This window comes from Canis aureus, chromosome 5 (genome assembly GCF_053574225.1).
Source record: "Canis aureus isolate CA01 chromosome 5, VMU_Caureus_v.1.0, whole genome shotgun sequence".
In the NCBI taxonomy this organism is placed as follows: Eukaryota; Metazoa; Chordata; class Mammalia; order Carnivora; family Canidae; genus Canis; species Canis aureus.
Window position 1 is genome coordinate 82,252,199 of NC_135615.1, and position 13,686 is coordinate 82,265,884.

At 42.0% G+C, this 13,686-nt stretch overlaps 1 protein-coding gene across 5 annotated transcripts in view; it reads left to right on the forward strand.

The window, feature by feature from the left end:
- The window catches only part of FBXO42 (F-box protein 42), a 101,299-nt gene that overhangs the window by 59,044 nt on the left and 28,569 nt on the right, over positions 1–13,686 (forward strand). For all 5 annotated transcript variants that reach the window (XM_077899468.1, XM_077899471.1, XM_077899470.1 and 2 more), the window contains one exon: positions 4,522–4,656. In XM_077899468.1, the coding sequence (XP_077755594.1) occupies positions 4,522–4,656 (135 nt within the window). The remainder of the gene's footprint in view (positions 1–4,521; positions 4,657–13,686) is intronic.

Below are 13,686 nucleotides of genomic sequence, written 5' to 3' on the forward strand. Positions count from 1 at the left end.
TCCCTTCGGCTCTGGTCATGATCCCAGGGTCCTGGGATCGAGCTGTACATCAGACTCCCTGCTCAGTGGGGAGCCTGCTTCTCCCTCTCTGCCTTCCAATCCTCCGTATTCTCTCTCTCTCTGTCAAATGAATGAATAAAATCTTAAAAAACAAAACAAACCTTGAGAAGCAGTTCCTCGGCTCTTCTTTTTTATTTTTATTTAGATTATTATTTTTTTTAAGTAATCTTTACACACCAAATGTAGGGCCCAAACTCATGATCATGAGTCACATACACTACTGACTGAGCCAGCCAGGTGCCCCTTCTTGGCTCTTTTAACCCACAGGTTTCTCATCTGTAAAATGTGTATAACAAATTATCTTAATGGCACTAGGAAAATTAATCAAGGAAACACGTGTCAAAATTTATTTTATTTTAAACTGCAAAGTGATAGGGTAATGAAGTTGTCTCCTCCACAGGTGGTAGCCTTCTGGAGGACAAGTGGGTTTCTGAGTCTTAGACATCCATACATCTTTCACAACACTTGGTTCATAGTTAAAATCTATTGAATTCTGTGAAATTAAGTGTAACAAAGATGTAGCAGTACAACTTCTTTCCTATGTAAGAGTCTGGGACCAAAAGACAAGGGAAGTAAAATGAAGCCAGTTTTCCTAGTTTTTTGGTGGCTATGTGCATGACCAATCACACAAGCTTTTTTTTTTTAAGATCTTATTTATTTATTCATGAGAGACACACAGAGAGAGGCAGAGACACTGACAGAGGGAGAAGCAGGCTCCCTGCAAGGAGCCTGTTGTGGGACTTGATCCCAGAACCCCGGGATCACATGAGCCAAAGGCAGATGCTCAACCATTGAGCCACCCAGGCGTCCCCAATCACACAAGCCTTGACTAATAGAGAATATCCTTTTCAGATTGATGTAGAAATCTGTTAAGAGTCCCCAGCATCATGCTTTTAGTGTTTAGGTTTAGGCTGCAAATAGATCATTTCACACCCATGCTAGTAGTGCTCCTGCAGTAGCCAGCAGGCCCAAACTGGATAATCTGCCTTGCTTGTTCCATAGTTTTGTAATTACAGGCCTTATCAAATATGTCCTGGCTTGTAGACATGAGACACATGACAACATAGTCTCTTTAAGCATGGGATAAATGCCTCAGGACCTTTCCCTGGAAACAAGTGGGAAACAAAAGAGAGTTTAACGTTTGAATGTGCAAACCTTAGAATACAGTGAATGTTTCTTGAGTGACTCCCAGCCATCATGGGAAACATGAAACAGCTGGAAGACCTTGCGCTAGAGAGGGTTATACTACAGTAGGGAAGCGTTCAGGATGCTGAAGAACTGCTTGTTTGCTGTGTGTTATTGTGAATATTTGACTCGTCTTTGAGTAGAGACTGTTAGATACTAACTGGAAATAGATGTCTTAGAATAGTTGTTCATGGAGTAATCAAACCCATTTCAGAAAATTTGAAGAGATTTAGCAATTAGAAAATGTTCTTAATGTTATTTCTTAGCAGAATATTCATACTGTACTTTGAACTATAACTTTTGTATTGCACATTCCAGTGGTCTAAATGTTCTGAAAAGAAAATGTGCTGTTTGGGTGGAGAACTTTGATAAAAGGGAAATGACTACTTGAGCACTGGTATTTGCTTAAATTCTTAATTTTTTCTAAAAAGCCCATTGAACTTGTTGGGTCTCCCCACCCCCACCCAGACCAACATGTAGGTGTCTTAAATAAAAATAGACAATAAACAAAAGTTTAGTAGGATACTTAAAATGTTTTAGTGTATTACTGATGGCTATTTTTTCATTCCATTATATCTGAGTTCTAAACATAGCTCCCCAAATTGACTCCCTTCCTTTCCAAGCTTAGTTTCTAATTAACTAATAGGCATTGAGAATACAGTGTGTGTGAAACTTGTCATTTCAGTCCTGCTAGGTTTGCAGAGTTTGGGCTGTGCCTTCCTCTTCCAGAAACCTTTGTTTGCTCAGAAAGAAGCAGGAAAATGCCGATTGCCTTATTTTAGTATAGGATTAAAATACATGTGGCAGGGACCTCCTGGGGCCCAGCTGTTGGCTGAGTTTTCAATCCAAATAGAGAAGAAGAATGTTTGCTACCTCTTTGAAATATAAAGGCACTGTGCTCTTTTGCTATATGAAGGAAACAGCTGCTGAGAGTTGATTGAAGAACGGTGAGACATAAATGAGCTCTTGACTCTCTTAGTTATGGATTTGTCTTATTAAACATTGTTATGATGGACACAAATTAAGTCTTCAGAAGCTATAGGACATTGCTAATTTCTGTAAGTATGGGTTACCAAGAGGAAAAGAATTCTTTTGTGCCTGGCGCCAGTTGGTTCAATTCAAAATTTCAGTCCCATTTGTTGGAATAGCTAGTTCCAGAAAGATATGAGAAGACCAAGATGTCAAAGCTCAGCTCTTTTAGTGGAGATTGAAGTGTAGCTCCATCAGTTAAGCATTTTGTCTAATGTCAACTAAACTCGATCCTGTTATTTGCAGTTCTTAACAATCTGAGATATGAACAGAGATGTGCTAAACTGTGGTAGACCTACAAGTAAGCTTACTGATAACTGAAATCACACACTAGTGGGTTGAATCTCTGAGTTTCTTTTCCCTTTCTCCTTCCCCAAATGGGACGCTTAACTGTTCCAGCCTCGTTCCACATGAACATTGAGAAGTCTTTTTTCCTCCATCAGTATGCATGAAATGAATGGAAAGGAAAGTTTTGCTCAGCCCTCTTTCTGAGATCCAAGATGGTAAATGCAAGACTGTAAGGAGTGGGGTCGTCTTTTCCAAAGGATAAAGATTAAATGAGCTTTTTAAGTGAGAAGCAATGTGGCAGTGCCTCTCATCTAGACTTTGGCTCTGGTCCTCCTGGTTTTAGGGGAATAGCTCAGCCCTTACAATCCTTGCCCCTTTGCTTTGGAATGGGGCCCATCAGTGAGGCATGTAAATCATCTGATTGAAAAGGCTCTTCTCAGAGACCTTGGTGCTTTGTAAATGTTACTGTGCTGGTTTTCCATTCACTACCAACCAGCCTGTGTTGGTGGCTTTGGAATGCACCTAGGAGCTTAATGCTTTTTCTCTCAGTTGCTTTGGGACTGTACTACTTCTGAGATCCCTGAGCTACATTGATCTTTACGTGTGGTTATTTCATGGCATTGATTAAAATTGTTTTCTGTTGTTCTCTTCATATACAAATGTGCTTCAGGTTTCATTTGAAAGGAGAAAACAGTAAGAGGAAGGCTGTAGGAGGGAAATGCAAGCACAGAATGGATCTGTTAGCACTTTCTCTGCCTGGCCGTAGAGGATACTGATGCAGATTTAGATTAATTATGCAACTCTAGGGATCCCTGGGTGGCGCAGCGGTTTGGCGCCTGCCTTTGGCCCAGGGCGTGATCCTGGAGACCCGGGATCGAATCCCACGTCGGGCTCCCGGTGCATGGAGCCTGCTTCTCCCTCTGCCTGTGTCTCTGCCTCTCTCTCCCTCTCTCTGTGTGACTATCATAAATAAATAAAAATTTATAAAAAAAAAAAAAAAATTATGCAACTCTATTGGGGCACCTGGGCAGCTCAGTTGTTGAGCGTCTGCCTTTGGTTCAGGTCATGATCTCCCGGTCCTGGGATGAAGCCCCACATTGGGCTCCCCGCTCTGAAAGAAACCTGCTTCTCCCTCTCCCTCTGCTCCTCCCCGTCTGTGTTCTCTTCTCTCTCTCTGTATCAAATAAATAAATAAAGTCTTAAAAAATTAGGCAGCTTACTGAAATTTTACTCATTGAGCACCCTTAATCTGAATTCTTGTGTGTGCTTGCTGGAATTATTTGTCTTATTTAATGATGACATTGTCAACTTGCTTAGTGTGCTCAGAAACAACATTTCCATAGCTTTTCTCTGGGCCTTTTTAAATTTAATTTTTTTTTCCTTTTTTGCTGCTCCCTCTGCCTGGGTCTCTGCCTCTCTCTCTGTGCCTCTTGTGAATAAATAAATAAAATCTAAGGAAAAATATAAAAAATAAAAATTTATTTATTTATTTTTAGTAATCTCTACACCCAACATGGGGCCCAAATTCATAACCCTGAGATCAAGCAAGAGTCACATGCTCCTCTAACTGAATCAGCCAGGTGCCCCTCTCTGGGCCTTATTTTAAAGAGTGTGATATTAACCAATCTGGAGACAAGAGGCTGGTTATAGAAAATTGGTACTTGGCGACAGAGTTGCAGAACATATGAAATAATTGATTTTTTTTTTTTAAGATTTTATATATTCATGAGAGACACAAAGAGAGGCAGAGACATAGCAGAGGGACTCCCTGTGAAGAGCCCCATGTGGGACTCATCCCAGGATCCCGGGATCAGGCCCTGAGCTGAAGGTAGACGCTCAACTGCTGAGCCACCCAGGCATCCTGAAATAATTGATCTTTGAAAGATAAGTGCTATAGTTACGGTGTTAGAGGGACTTCAAGGTTAAATATCAGCTATGCATTTATTGTTTTCTTCCTAGGTGCATGCTATTACGATGCTAATCAGTCTATGTATGTGTTTGGAGGATGTACCCAGAGCAGCTGCAATGCTGCCTTCAATGACCTCTGGAGACTTGACCTAAATAGCAAAGAGTGGATCCGACCTTTGGCTTCAGGTAAGAAATAAAATGCTGATCTTTTCCCTCTTACCAGGTAACTACCTCTGCATGGTAATTCTGTCTGTTTTGGTATTGGTCTCTGGTACTGGGGCCCCAGGCCCTTTGTCAAATCTGCTGTGTAAATGCCAAAAGTAATGTGTTTATATAAGATCTTTGAATAAGAAAAAAAAAAAAAAAACTTTATCATTAGTATTGGTGCCCTGCCAGAATTGCTATACTACTGTGTGAATTCATTTGTGTGGTTTTCTCAAGTACTTGCACTGGTGTGATATGCTTTTTGGTATGAAGTTGAAGTAAGAGCAGGAACACAGCATCGTGAGAACTGTAGTTGACTGACAGAAGCTGTTGTCCCAGGGCTAAGATCTCTGAATATCTTTTGTTGTCGCCAGCTCAGATATTTGGGGAGTGTATGGAACATGCCTCTGCTGGTTACTTTTAACAACTCAGGAGTGTGGGAAGATTCTTGAGTAGGTACATTCCTGCACAGTCCCACTATGCCAAAATTCTAGCGAACAGAAGCTGTTTTCTCCTTTTTGACCTAGCCCTTCTTGAGGCAGGTGGGAGATTTGTTTTTGTACTCTTGAGGCAGTATAGTTTGTAAAGGCACAGCTAAAAGGTTGAAGGGATGGAGAAATAAGAGTCCACTGAGCATAAAGTACTCTACTAGATTTGTTGGCAAGCTTTTCTCAGACATTCATTTGGCTTTTCAAGGTCAGAATTCACTCTAGGACTAAGGAGACAGATTTTCCTTGAGCAAATTCATTACTCATTTAGGTCTTGATTTACTACTTTGATTATTAGATGGGAAGCAGCTTGGTATAATAGAAAGGGCCCTCAGCAAAAAGTGAAGACACTTGAGTTTCATTTCTGGTATAATAGCCAATTCTCCATGTATCTGAACAGGTGACTGCTTCTCTCTTGGATAAATATGGACTAGGACTAGATGATTCTATTTTCCAGTAGGTTGGGAAGGCTAGTTTATGCTTCCCTTTTTTTCTGTAATGACTGCTGTGAATGTGTAGGCCAGGGACTTAAAACTTTTTTATGAGAAGAAGCTACATTTCATTCCCCCAAAGCTGTAAGCTCTTGTTCCTTCTCCTGCAATAGGCATACATAAGATGCAGGAGCCTACTGACAGTGGGTTCTCAGGTGGGGCTGGGGTTTGTACAGATGAAATTCTTTATTAAAATCATTAGAAAAATGACCAAGTGTTAATCTTTTAAAATTTTTGGAAATTGGTTCTTTTTTAAAGCTCTCAGAATTTTATACTTTGGAGAGTTTCCTTTCCTAGCCTTTTGTCACTTGTTGCACTTTGTGCAATATTGATTAATATTTAAAATCACAGATTCTAAAATATAGACCTGTTCACCTTAAGCATCCTGTTGCCACCATACTTGCTTTCCAGGTCCCATTTCAGAGCAGCTTTGATTATTCCAATCACAAAATACTAATATTGGGGTGCCTGGGTGGCTCAGTCAGTTAATCATCTGCCTCTAGCTCAGGTCGTGATTTTGGGGTCCTGGGATCGAGCCTTGTGTCAAGCTCCCTGCTCAGTAGGGAGTCTGCTTCTCCCTCTCCCTCTGCCTGCTGCTCCCCCTGCTTTTGCGCTCTCTCTGTCAAATAAATAAGTAAAATCTTTAAAAAAAAAAAAAATACTGTTGGGATGCCTGGGTGTCTCGGCAGTTAAGCAGCTGCCTCTGGCTCAGTGCATGATCCTGGAGTCCTGGAATCGAGTCCCACATCAGGCTTCCTGCATGGAGGCTGCTTCTCCCTCTGCCTGGGTCTCTGCCTCTCTCTTTCTCTGTGTCTCTCATGAATAAATAAAATATTAGAAAAAAATACTGTCTTTCTCTATTTTGTAATCAACCTTTATGCTTTTGATAATTTGGCATGGGGGCTGCTCTTTCTTCTAGAAGTAGAGCTCTGGACTATGGGACCTTCATAGCCTATTGCTAACTACTGTGCTTATTTTCCCTTATTTCTTTTTTTGAAATCACTAAGAGTATGTTTTGAAATCCCCAAGGTAGAAGTATCAGAGAAATAACTGACTTTAAAAATACAATGTGGGGATCCCTGGGTGGCTCAGTGGTTTAGTGCCTGCCTTTGGCCCAGGGCGTGATCCTGGGGTCCTGGGATTGAGTCCCACGTCGGGCCCCCTGCTTAGAGCCTCCTTCTCCCTCTGCCTGTGTCTCTCTGCCTCTCTCTCTGTGTGTGTCTTTCATGAATAAATAAATAAAATCTTTAAAAAAAACAAAACAAAACAAAACACAATGTTAGGAGCTCCTGGATGGTTCATTTGGTTAAACATCCAAGTCTTGGTTTCAGCTCAGGTCATGATCTCAGGGTCATAAGATCAAGCCCATCATCAGGCTTTGCACTCAGCAGGGAATCTGCTTGAGATTCTGTCTCCGCCTCTCCCGTCCCCAACTCTTATGCAGGTGCATGTGCACACTCTCTCTCAAAACTCTTTCCAAAAAATAAAATAAATAAATAAAAATGCAATGTTAAGACTGTTACCTTTGTAAAACATAGAAACTCCTGAAGGTTTAATTTTCTAACAGAACGTCTTAAAGAATCTGCTGGCCACTTTAATCTATAGTAAAAGGCTAGTTTTAAAAGGGGGAAAAGCAGCTATTTGAAATATGTCTACTTTTTAAACAAACAAACAACACTAGTTTTTAATAAAGAATTCTATGAGATTCTCCTTCAGGCAGAAATCCCATGGGAAGATTGCCTGAGGAAATGGTCAGTCTGCTGTCATGCGTCCCAACCAAAATTACTTCCTAACTGAAACATCAGTGAGTCTTTCTGAACAAAACACAGTTGTTGATATACCTTGGTGTGCCTGACTCACCCATTTAGTGTACGGAGGTGGTAAGTTGGAAGGTGGTTGAGGGGAGGGTGCCTGTCAGCTGTGAAGTCTTCTCACATGTGAGCATTTGTAAGTGAGTATTCAAAGGAATAGCCTAAATGGGGTTCAGTCTTTAAAAGTGTAGCAGTATGGAGAAGAGCATTAGATGAGCAGGGGGACAGCTTCTTTTGGAGTAGAGAGTCTTTCTGGAGAGGGCTACAGCATCAGGTGTTTTTTTTTCTGTGTTTATTTGCTGATACCGCAGATGAGACTAGAGCCTTCTAATTTTGGGTGGTGCTTGTTCAGGCTGCCATAGCAAAGTTCCATAGATGAGAGCCTTAAACCACAGAACTTTATTTCTCACAGTTCTGAAGGCTAGGAGTCCAAGGTCAAGGCGCTGGTGAGAGCTGTCTTCTTGGCTTTCAGACAGTTGCCTTCTTGCTGTCCTTACCTGGCAGAGATAGAGTTCTGGTGTCTCATCCTCCTTTTTATATCCATCCTTTTTATAAGACCATTGGTCCCATTATAAGGGCCTCAACTTTGTGACTTCATTAAACTTGATTATTTCCCAAAGGTTCCATTTCCAAAGGCCATCACTGGTGTTAGGGCTTCAACATAAGAAATTTTGATAAAACACAATTCAGTCCATAGCCATTGGAATTAATGTGATTTGCCCCTGAAACCTTGTTAGTTCCTTTTGAAATGATAGAAATGTTCTATCTGGAAGGATCATGGTAGTGACCAGTGTTAGAATAACAGGTCTTATATCTGAGCGGGACCTCAAGACTCTAGGATGCCTGGCTGGCTCAGTCGGTAGAACATGTGACTCTTCTCCCTCTGCCTGTGTCTCTGTCTCTGTCTCTCTCTCTGTCTCTCATTCTCTTTCTCTCTCTCTCTCTCTTTGTGTCTCTAATGAATAAATAAATAAAATCTTAAAAATAAAACAAGGGCAGCCCAGGTGGCTCAGCGGTTTGGTGCCACCTTCGGCCCAGGGTCTGATCCTAGAGACCTGGGATTGAGTCCCACATTGGACTCCCTGCATGGAGCCTGCTTCTCTCTTCTGCCTGTGTCTCTGCCCCTCTCCCTCTCTCTCTCTTTCTGTCTCATGAATAAATAAATAAAATCTAAAAAAAAAAAAGAACATGTGACTCTTGATCTCAGGGTCATGAATTCTAGCCCCGCATTGGGTGTGGAGCCCACTTAAAAAGCAGACAAAACCCAACAAACAGCTGAGTGAGACCTACCTACAGCTAGTACTCCTCAGATATTTCCAGTGAGGTACCTTCTCCTCCCTTTACAGCTGTTATTGTGGCCCCTCCTCTCACGAAGCTTATATTGAATGGGGGAGGGGGGGGGCAGACAAAAACAAGTCAGCAAATAGGATGAAGGAAACAAGGAATGAAATGGAATAAGAGGGGAAGGGCTCCTTAAAAGAGGAGGCAACATTCTTTGCTGAGATTTGAAGGATGAAGAGTTGGAGAAAATGAGACCCACACATGCAAAGACCCTGGGACAGCAAAAAATAGGACATGTTGGAGGACCTGAAGGCAGAACTTTGTGGATGTAGCATGATGAGCAAGGAGTAGAATGGCAAAGATAGAATTGAGATGTAGACAGGAGCTAACTCATTCACACCCCAAGGTCTGGGAGATTCTGAGATTTTAAGCAGAGGAATATTATGATCCAATTTACATTTTAAAGAATGCTTTTGCTGGTATTTAGGAAGTGGATTAACAGAGGCAAGAGAACAAATCAGAGAGAACAGCTAGGAGGCTGTCACAGTGGTACAGGTGAGAGGAGGTGATGACTTGGACTGGAGTCCTAGTGGAGAGAAAGGGAAGCAGGTGAATTTGAGCTGAAATTTTAGGATAAAATTGACAGGACTTCTGGATGAATTGGCTGTGGGAAGATAAGAGGGTCAGTCAAGGCTGACTTAGGTTTCAGGTTTGGCAGCTAGGTAGATAGTGGGCCCACTTGCTAAAATGGAGAATAAATATTTGGAAGAAGTTTAGTTTTTTCTTTCTTTACACATTTAAGTGGTGGTATCACATAATTAGTTGTTCTGAGACTTTGACATTTAAAATAGAGTACCTGCCTTCTCTTAAAGGATGGCACAGCCTTTCCTTTTGTTTGGTTAATTCTACTCTCATCCTTCATTTGTTCTGGCAGCAAATATTTATTTTTTTTTAAGATTTTAAAAAATTTATTCATGAGAGACACACAGAGACAGAGACACAGGCAGAGGGAGAAGCAGGCTCCATGCAGGGAGCCCAATGTGGGACTTGATCCTGGGGCCCCGGGACCACGCCCTGAGCCAAAGGCAGATAGATGCTCAAATGCTGAGCCACCCAGGCATCCCTAGCAGCAAATATTTATGAATTTTCTGCTCTGTCCCTGGTATTATTTCAGATGCTGGGGGACATGAATGAATAAAACAGACAAAAATCCCACTCCTAATCAAATCCCAAAATGAGGGAAGACAGATATTTAAAATGACAAATAGGGCAGCCCAGGTTGCTCAGCGGTTTAGCACCGCCTTCAGCTCATGGTGTGATCCTGGAGACCCGGAATCAAGTCCCACATCGGGCTCCCTGCATGGAGCCTGCTTCTCCCTCTGCCTGTGTCTCTGCCTCTCTCTCTCTCTGTATATTTCTCATGAATAAATAAATAAAATCTTTAAAAAAATTTTTTTAAAAATTAAATGACAAATAACTTTGGGCCCCTGGGTGGCTCAGTTGGTTTGAGCAACTGACTTTAACTCTGGGTCATGATCTTGGGGTCCCTGGGGTTGAGCTCCTCATGGAGCTCTGTGCTCAGTAGGGAGGCTTCTCCCTACCTCCACCCCACCCCCTGCTCTTCCCCCACTAGTGTTCAGGCATGTTCGTACTTTCTCAGATAAAATCTTTATAAATAAGTGACAACATAATATAGTATGTTAGAAGATGGTTAAGCTACTAAAGCAAAATGATGGCATAGTAAGAGGGTCAGGGATAGGAAGACTACAGCTTGGGTGACCAGATTAGACCTCATGTAAGAGGCAATATTGGAACAAAGACCTGATTAGGTATAAGAAGTGAACCAAGTGGATATCTAAGGAAAGAATATTCCGGGGATCCCTGGGTGGCTCGGCGGTTTAGCGCTTGCCTTCGGCCCAGGGCGTGATCCTGGATTCCGGGATTGAGTTCCACATCAGGCTCCCTGCATGGAGCCTGCTTCTCCCTCTGCCTGGGTCTCTGCCTCTCTCCCTGTGTGTGTCTCTCATGAATAAATAAATAAAATCTTAAAAAAAAAAAAATCCAAACAGAATAGCCAGTGCAAAGAACCAGAGGTGGGAGTGTGGTTGGGATAATCCAGGAATAATGAGGAATCAGCGTGACTAGCACTGGGTGAAAAAAAAGATAGTATCCTAGGAGAGGGGGTGGGCAAATAATGAAGGGAAATGTGTCATACATGTAAGGTTTCCTGGATGTTGTAGGGACTTTTTCACATATTTTGAGTGAAGTGACTGGTCATTTAGGGTTCTGAGAAGACGGTATAATAGAAGACAAGTGCAGCAGTGAGGAGGCCAGCTAAGAAGTGGTAGCAGTAATCTTAGGTGAGAAATGATGGTAGTGTGCATAGCAGTATTAGCAGGAAATTAAGAACTGGATGGGTTGGACAGAGCCAGCAGGATTTGCCCATGGCTTGGATATAGAATATAAAAGAGACGGGGTAGCCCTGGTGGCGCAGTGGTTTAGCGCTGCCTGCAGCCTGGGGTGTGATCCTGGAGACCCGGGATTGAGTCCCACGTCGGGTTCCCTGCATGGAGCCTGCTTCTCCCTCTGCCTGTGTCTCTGCCTCTCTCTTGCTCTCTCCAAATGAATAAATAAATAAATCTTTAAAAAAAAAGAGAGAGAGAGAGAGAGGAATGAAGGACAACCCTAAGGATTTTTAGTCTGGGCATTTGAAGGAATGGTGTTGCCATTAACTGAGGTGAGTAAGACTGTAGGTGTAGGTGGTCAGAGTTGGTAAAGTACAGGAGAGGTGAGAAATTCAGTTGGAAACATACTACATTGAAACACACATTTGGACATCCAGGTGGAGATGTGTGGAGTTTGGGGAGATAAATAGGCTAGAGACATTTGTCTAGATAGCCAGATGGAAGATTTTAGCATACGGATAGATTTAAAGCCACAAGGCTGTGAGATTGCCAGGGGAGTGAGTGAAGATAGTAGAGGGAGGTAATTCTGGGACATCGCAGTATTTGGAGATCAGGGAGGAGAGGGAGAGACAATAAAAAACTAGAAAAGGAGCACGCAAGGAGGGAGGGGGAAACTAGGAGAACATGGCATCTTAGAGGCCACCATACTTGAAAGCGTTTCCAGGAGAGAGGAGGTCATCAGCTAGATCCTACACAGTGAAGAGGTCGAGTCATTTGAGGACTTGGAATTGTTCTTAAATTTAGTAAAGAATATTTTCAATGAGAATTGTCCTTAAATTCAGTAGAGCATTTTTGATGGGCGATAAGGATGAAAGCGTATTTGGAATGGTTTCAGGACAACGGGAAGAGAGGAGTTGGAAGACAGGCAGTATAAACAGTGCATTACAGTTTTTGAAGTTTTTCTGTAAAAGAGAACAGAGAAATGAGATGCTAAGTGGAGGGGAATGTGGAATTGAGAGGTTTGTTTTTAAGATAGCAGATTGCATAGCATATTCATGTTGATGAGAGTGATCTAGAGGGAGGAATGGATGTAGATGGAAAGGAAGTATTGTTAGAGCTGCGTCCTCCAGTGGTAAAAAAAAACGCAGGAGGGGGTTGGCCGTGGATGGGAGCATTGACCATTTATCCACAGGAACAGGAAGGATTATGTGATTATAGTTCCTGGCGTATGGATAGATGTGGGAACTGGTGGAAGTTCTTAGATTGCTTTATCACCCAGATAAAATAACTGAGAGTGGGACAGAACAGAAGCCTTTGGAAATGCCAGTGGGTGATTATGAATGTACAATTGTCTACATTGTAGTCTTTGCCAGACTGTTGGTTCTAGGAAGTTGAATGTTCCACCTTCTGGTGTTGTACTAAGGGAACACCTTACTTCTTAATCAGCCTGTGTTTGATTCCCAAAGCAACTGTGCAGTTCTTGGGATAGGTACTTCAAAAGACTAATGTTTAAACCACAGTTTCTAAAATACCCTTTAGTCATACTGAGGCTAATTTTGGCTTCTACTTAATATATAGTAACATCAATCACAGCCTTTTTTGGTTACTTCAAATCAAGGTAGAAATTTTCAAGCATGCATTTTTAAATTGGAATGTTCTCATTTTCAGAACTTCTTAAACATTAGCCCACACCCATTTACAAAAGGGGAACAAATTTCAGTGTTAGAATTTTCCACATGTAGAAGAGTTTGTAAATGTTAGGGGAAGATTTAAAGCTCAGCCTGTCATCTCTCTCTCTCTCTCTTTTTTTTTTTTTTTCCTCTTTTTTTTTCCCCTTAAAGATTTTATTTATTCATGAGAGACACGCAGAGAGAGAGAGAGAGAGAGAGAGAAAGGCGGAGACACAGGCAGAGGGAGATGCAGGCTCCATGCAGGGAGCCCGATGTGGGATGTGATCCCGGGACTCCAGGATCACGCCCTGGGTGAAGGCAGGCACTCAACCGCTGAGCCATCCAGGCATCCCGCCTGTCATCTCTCTTAACTAGTCCTTCAGCACAGCTGATTTTCCCACCACATTCTCCACAGAATCTTCTTGCCTAGTAAATCCTTTTGCTTTTCAGTTTCTTCCCTGTCAGTCACACATGTGATTCCAAGTGATAGCTTATGGTTTGGGCCCTTTGTTTTAGAAAACACTCAGGACAGAGATACACAACCGAGCCACGAGCCATGTGTTCCCGTCGTGGCCTTGCCACTCCTGAGCCACTTGCCTCTGAATTTAATCCTTAATCACTTCTGCATTCTTTGGGCCTCCATTTCCTTTTCTGAGCAAGAAGAAGAGATAAGATCACTGTTTCCAAAAATCCCATAGCAGATGACTTTTATCCAAGTCACCTAAAAATACTAAAAATAATAGATTCTTCAAACTCATACCAGACTCAGCTGATCTCATGGGGTTGGGGATAGAGTGATGGATCTTTTAAAAAAACAACAACAACAAAACAAAACAGAAAATGTCCCAATTGGTTCTACCTAGCTA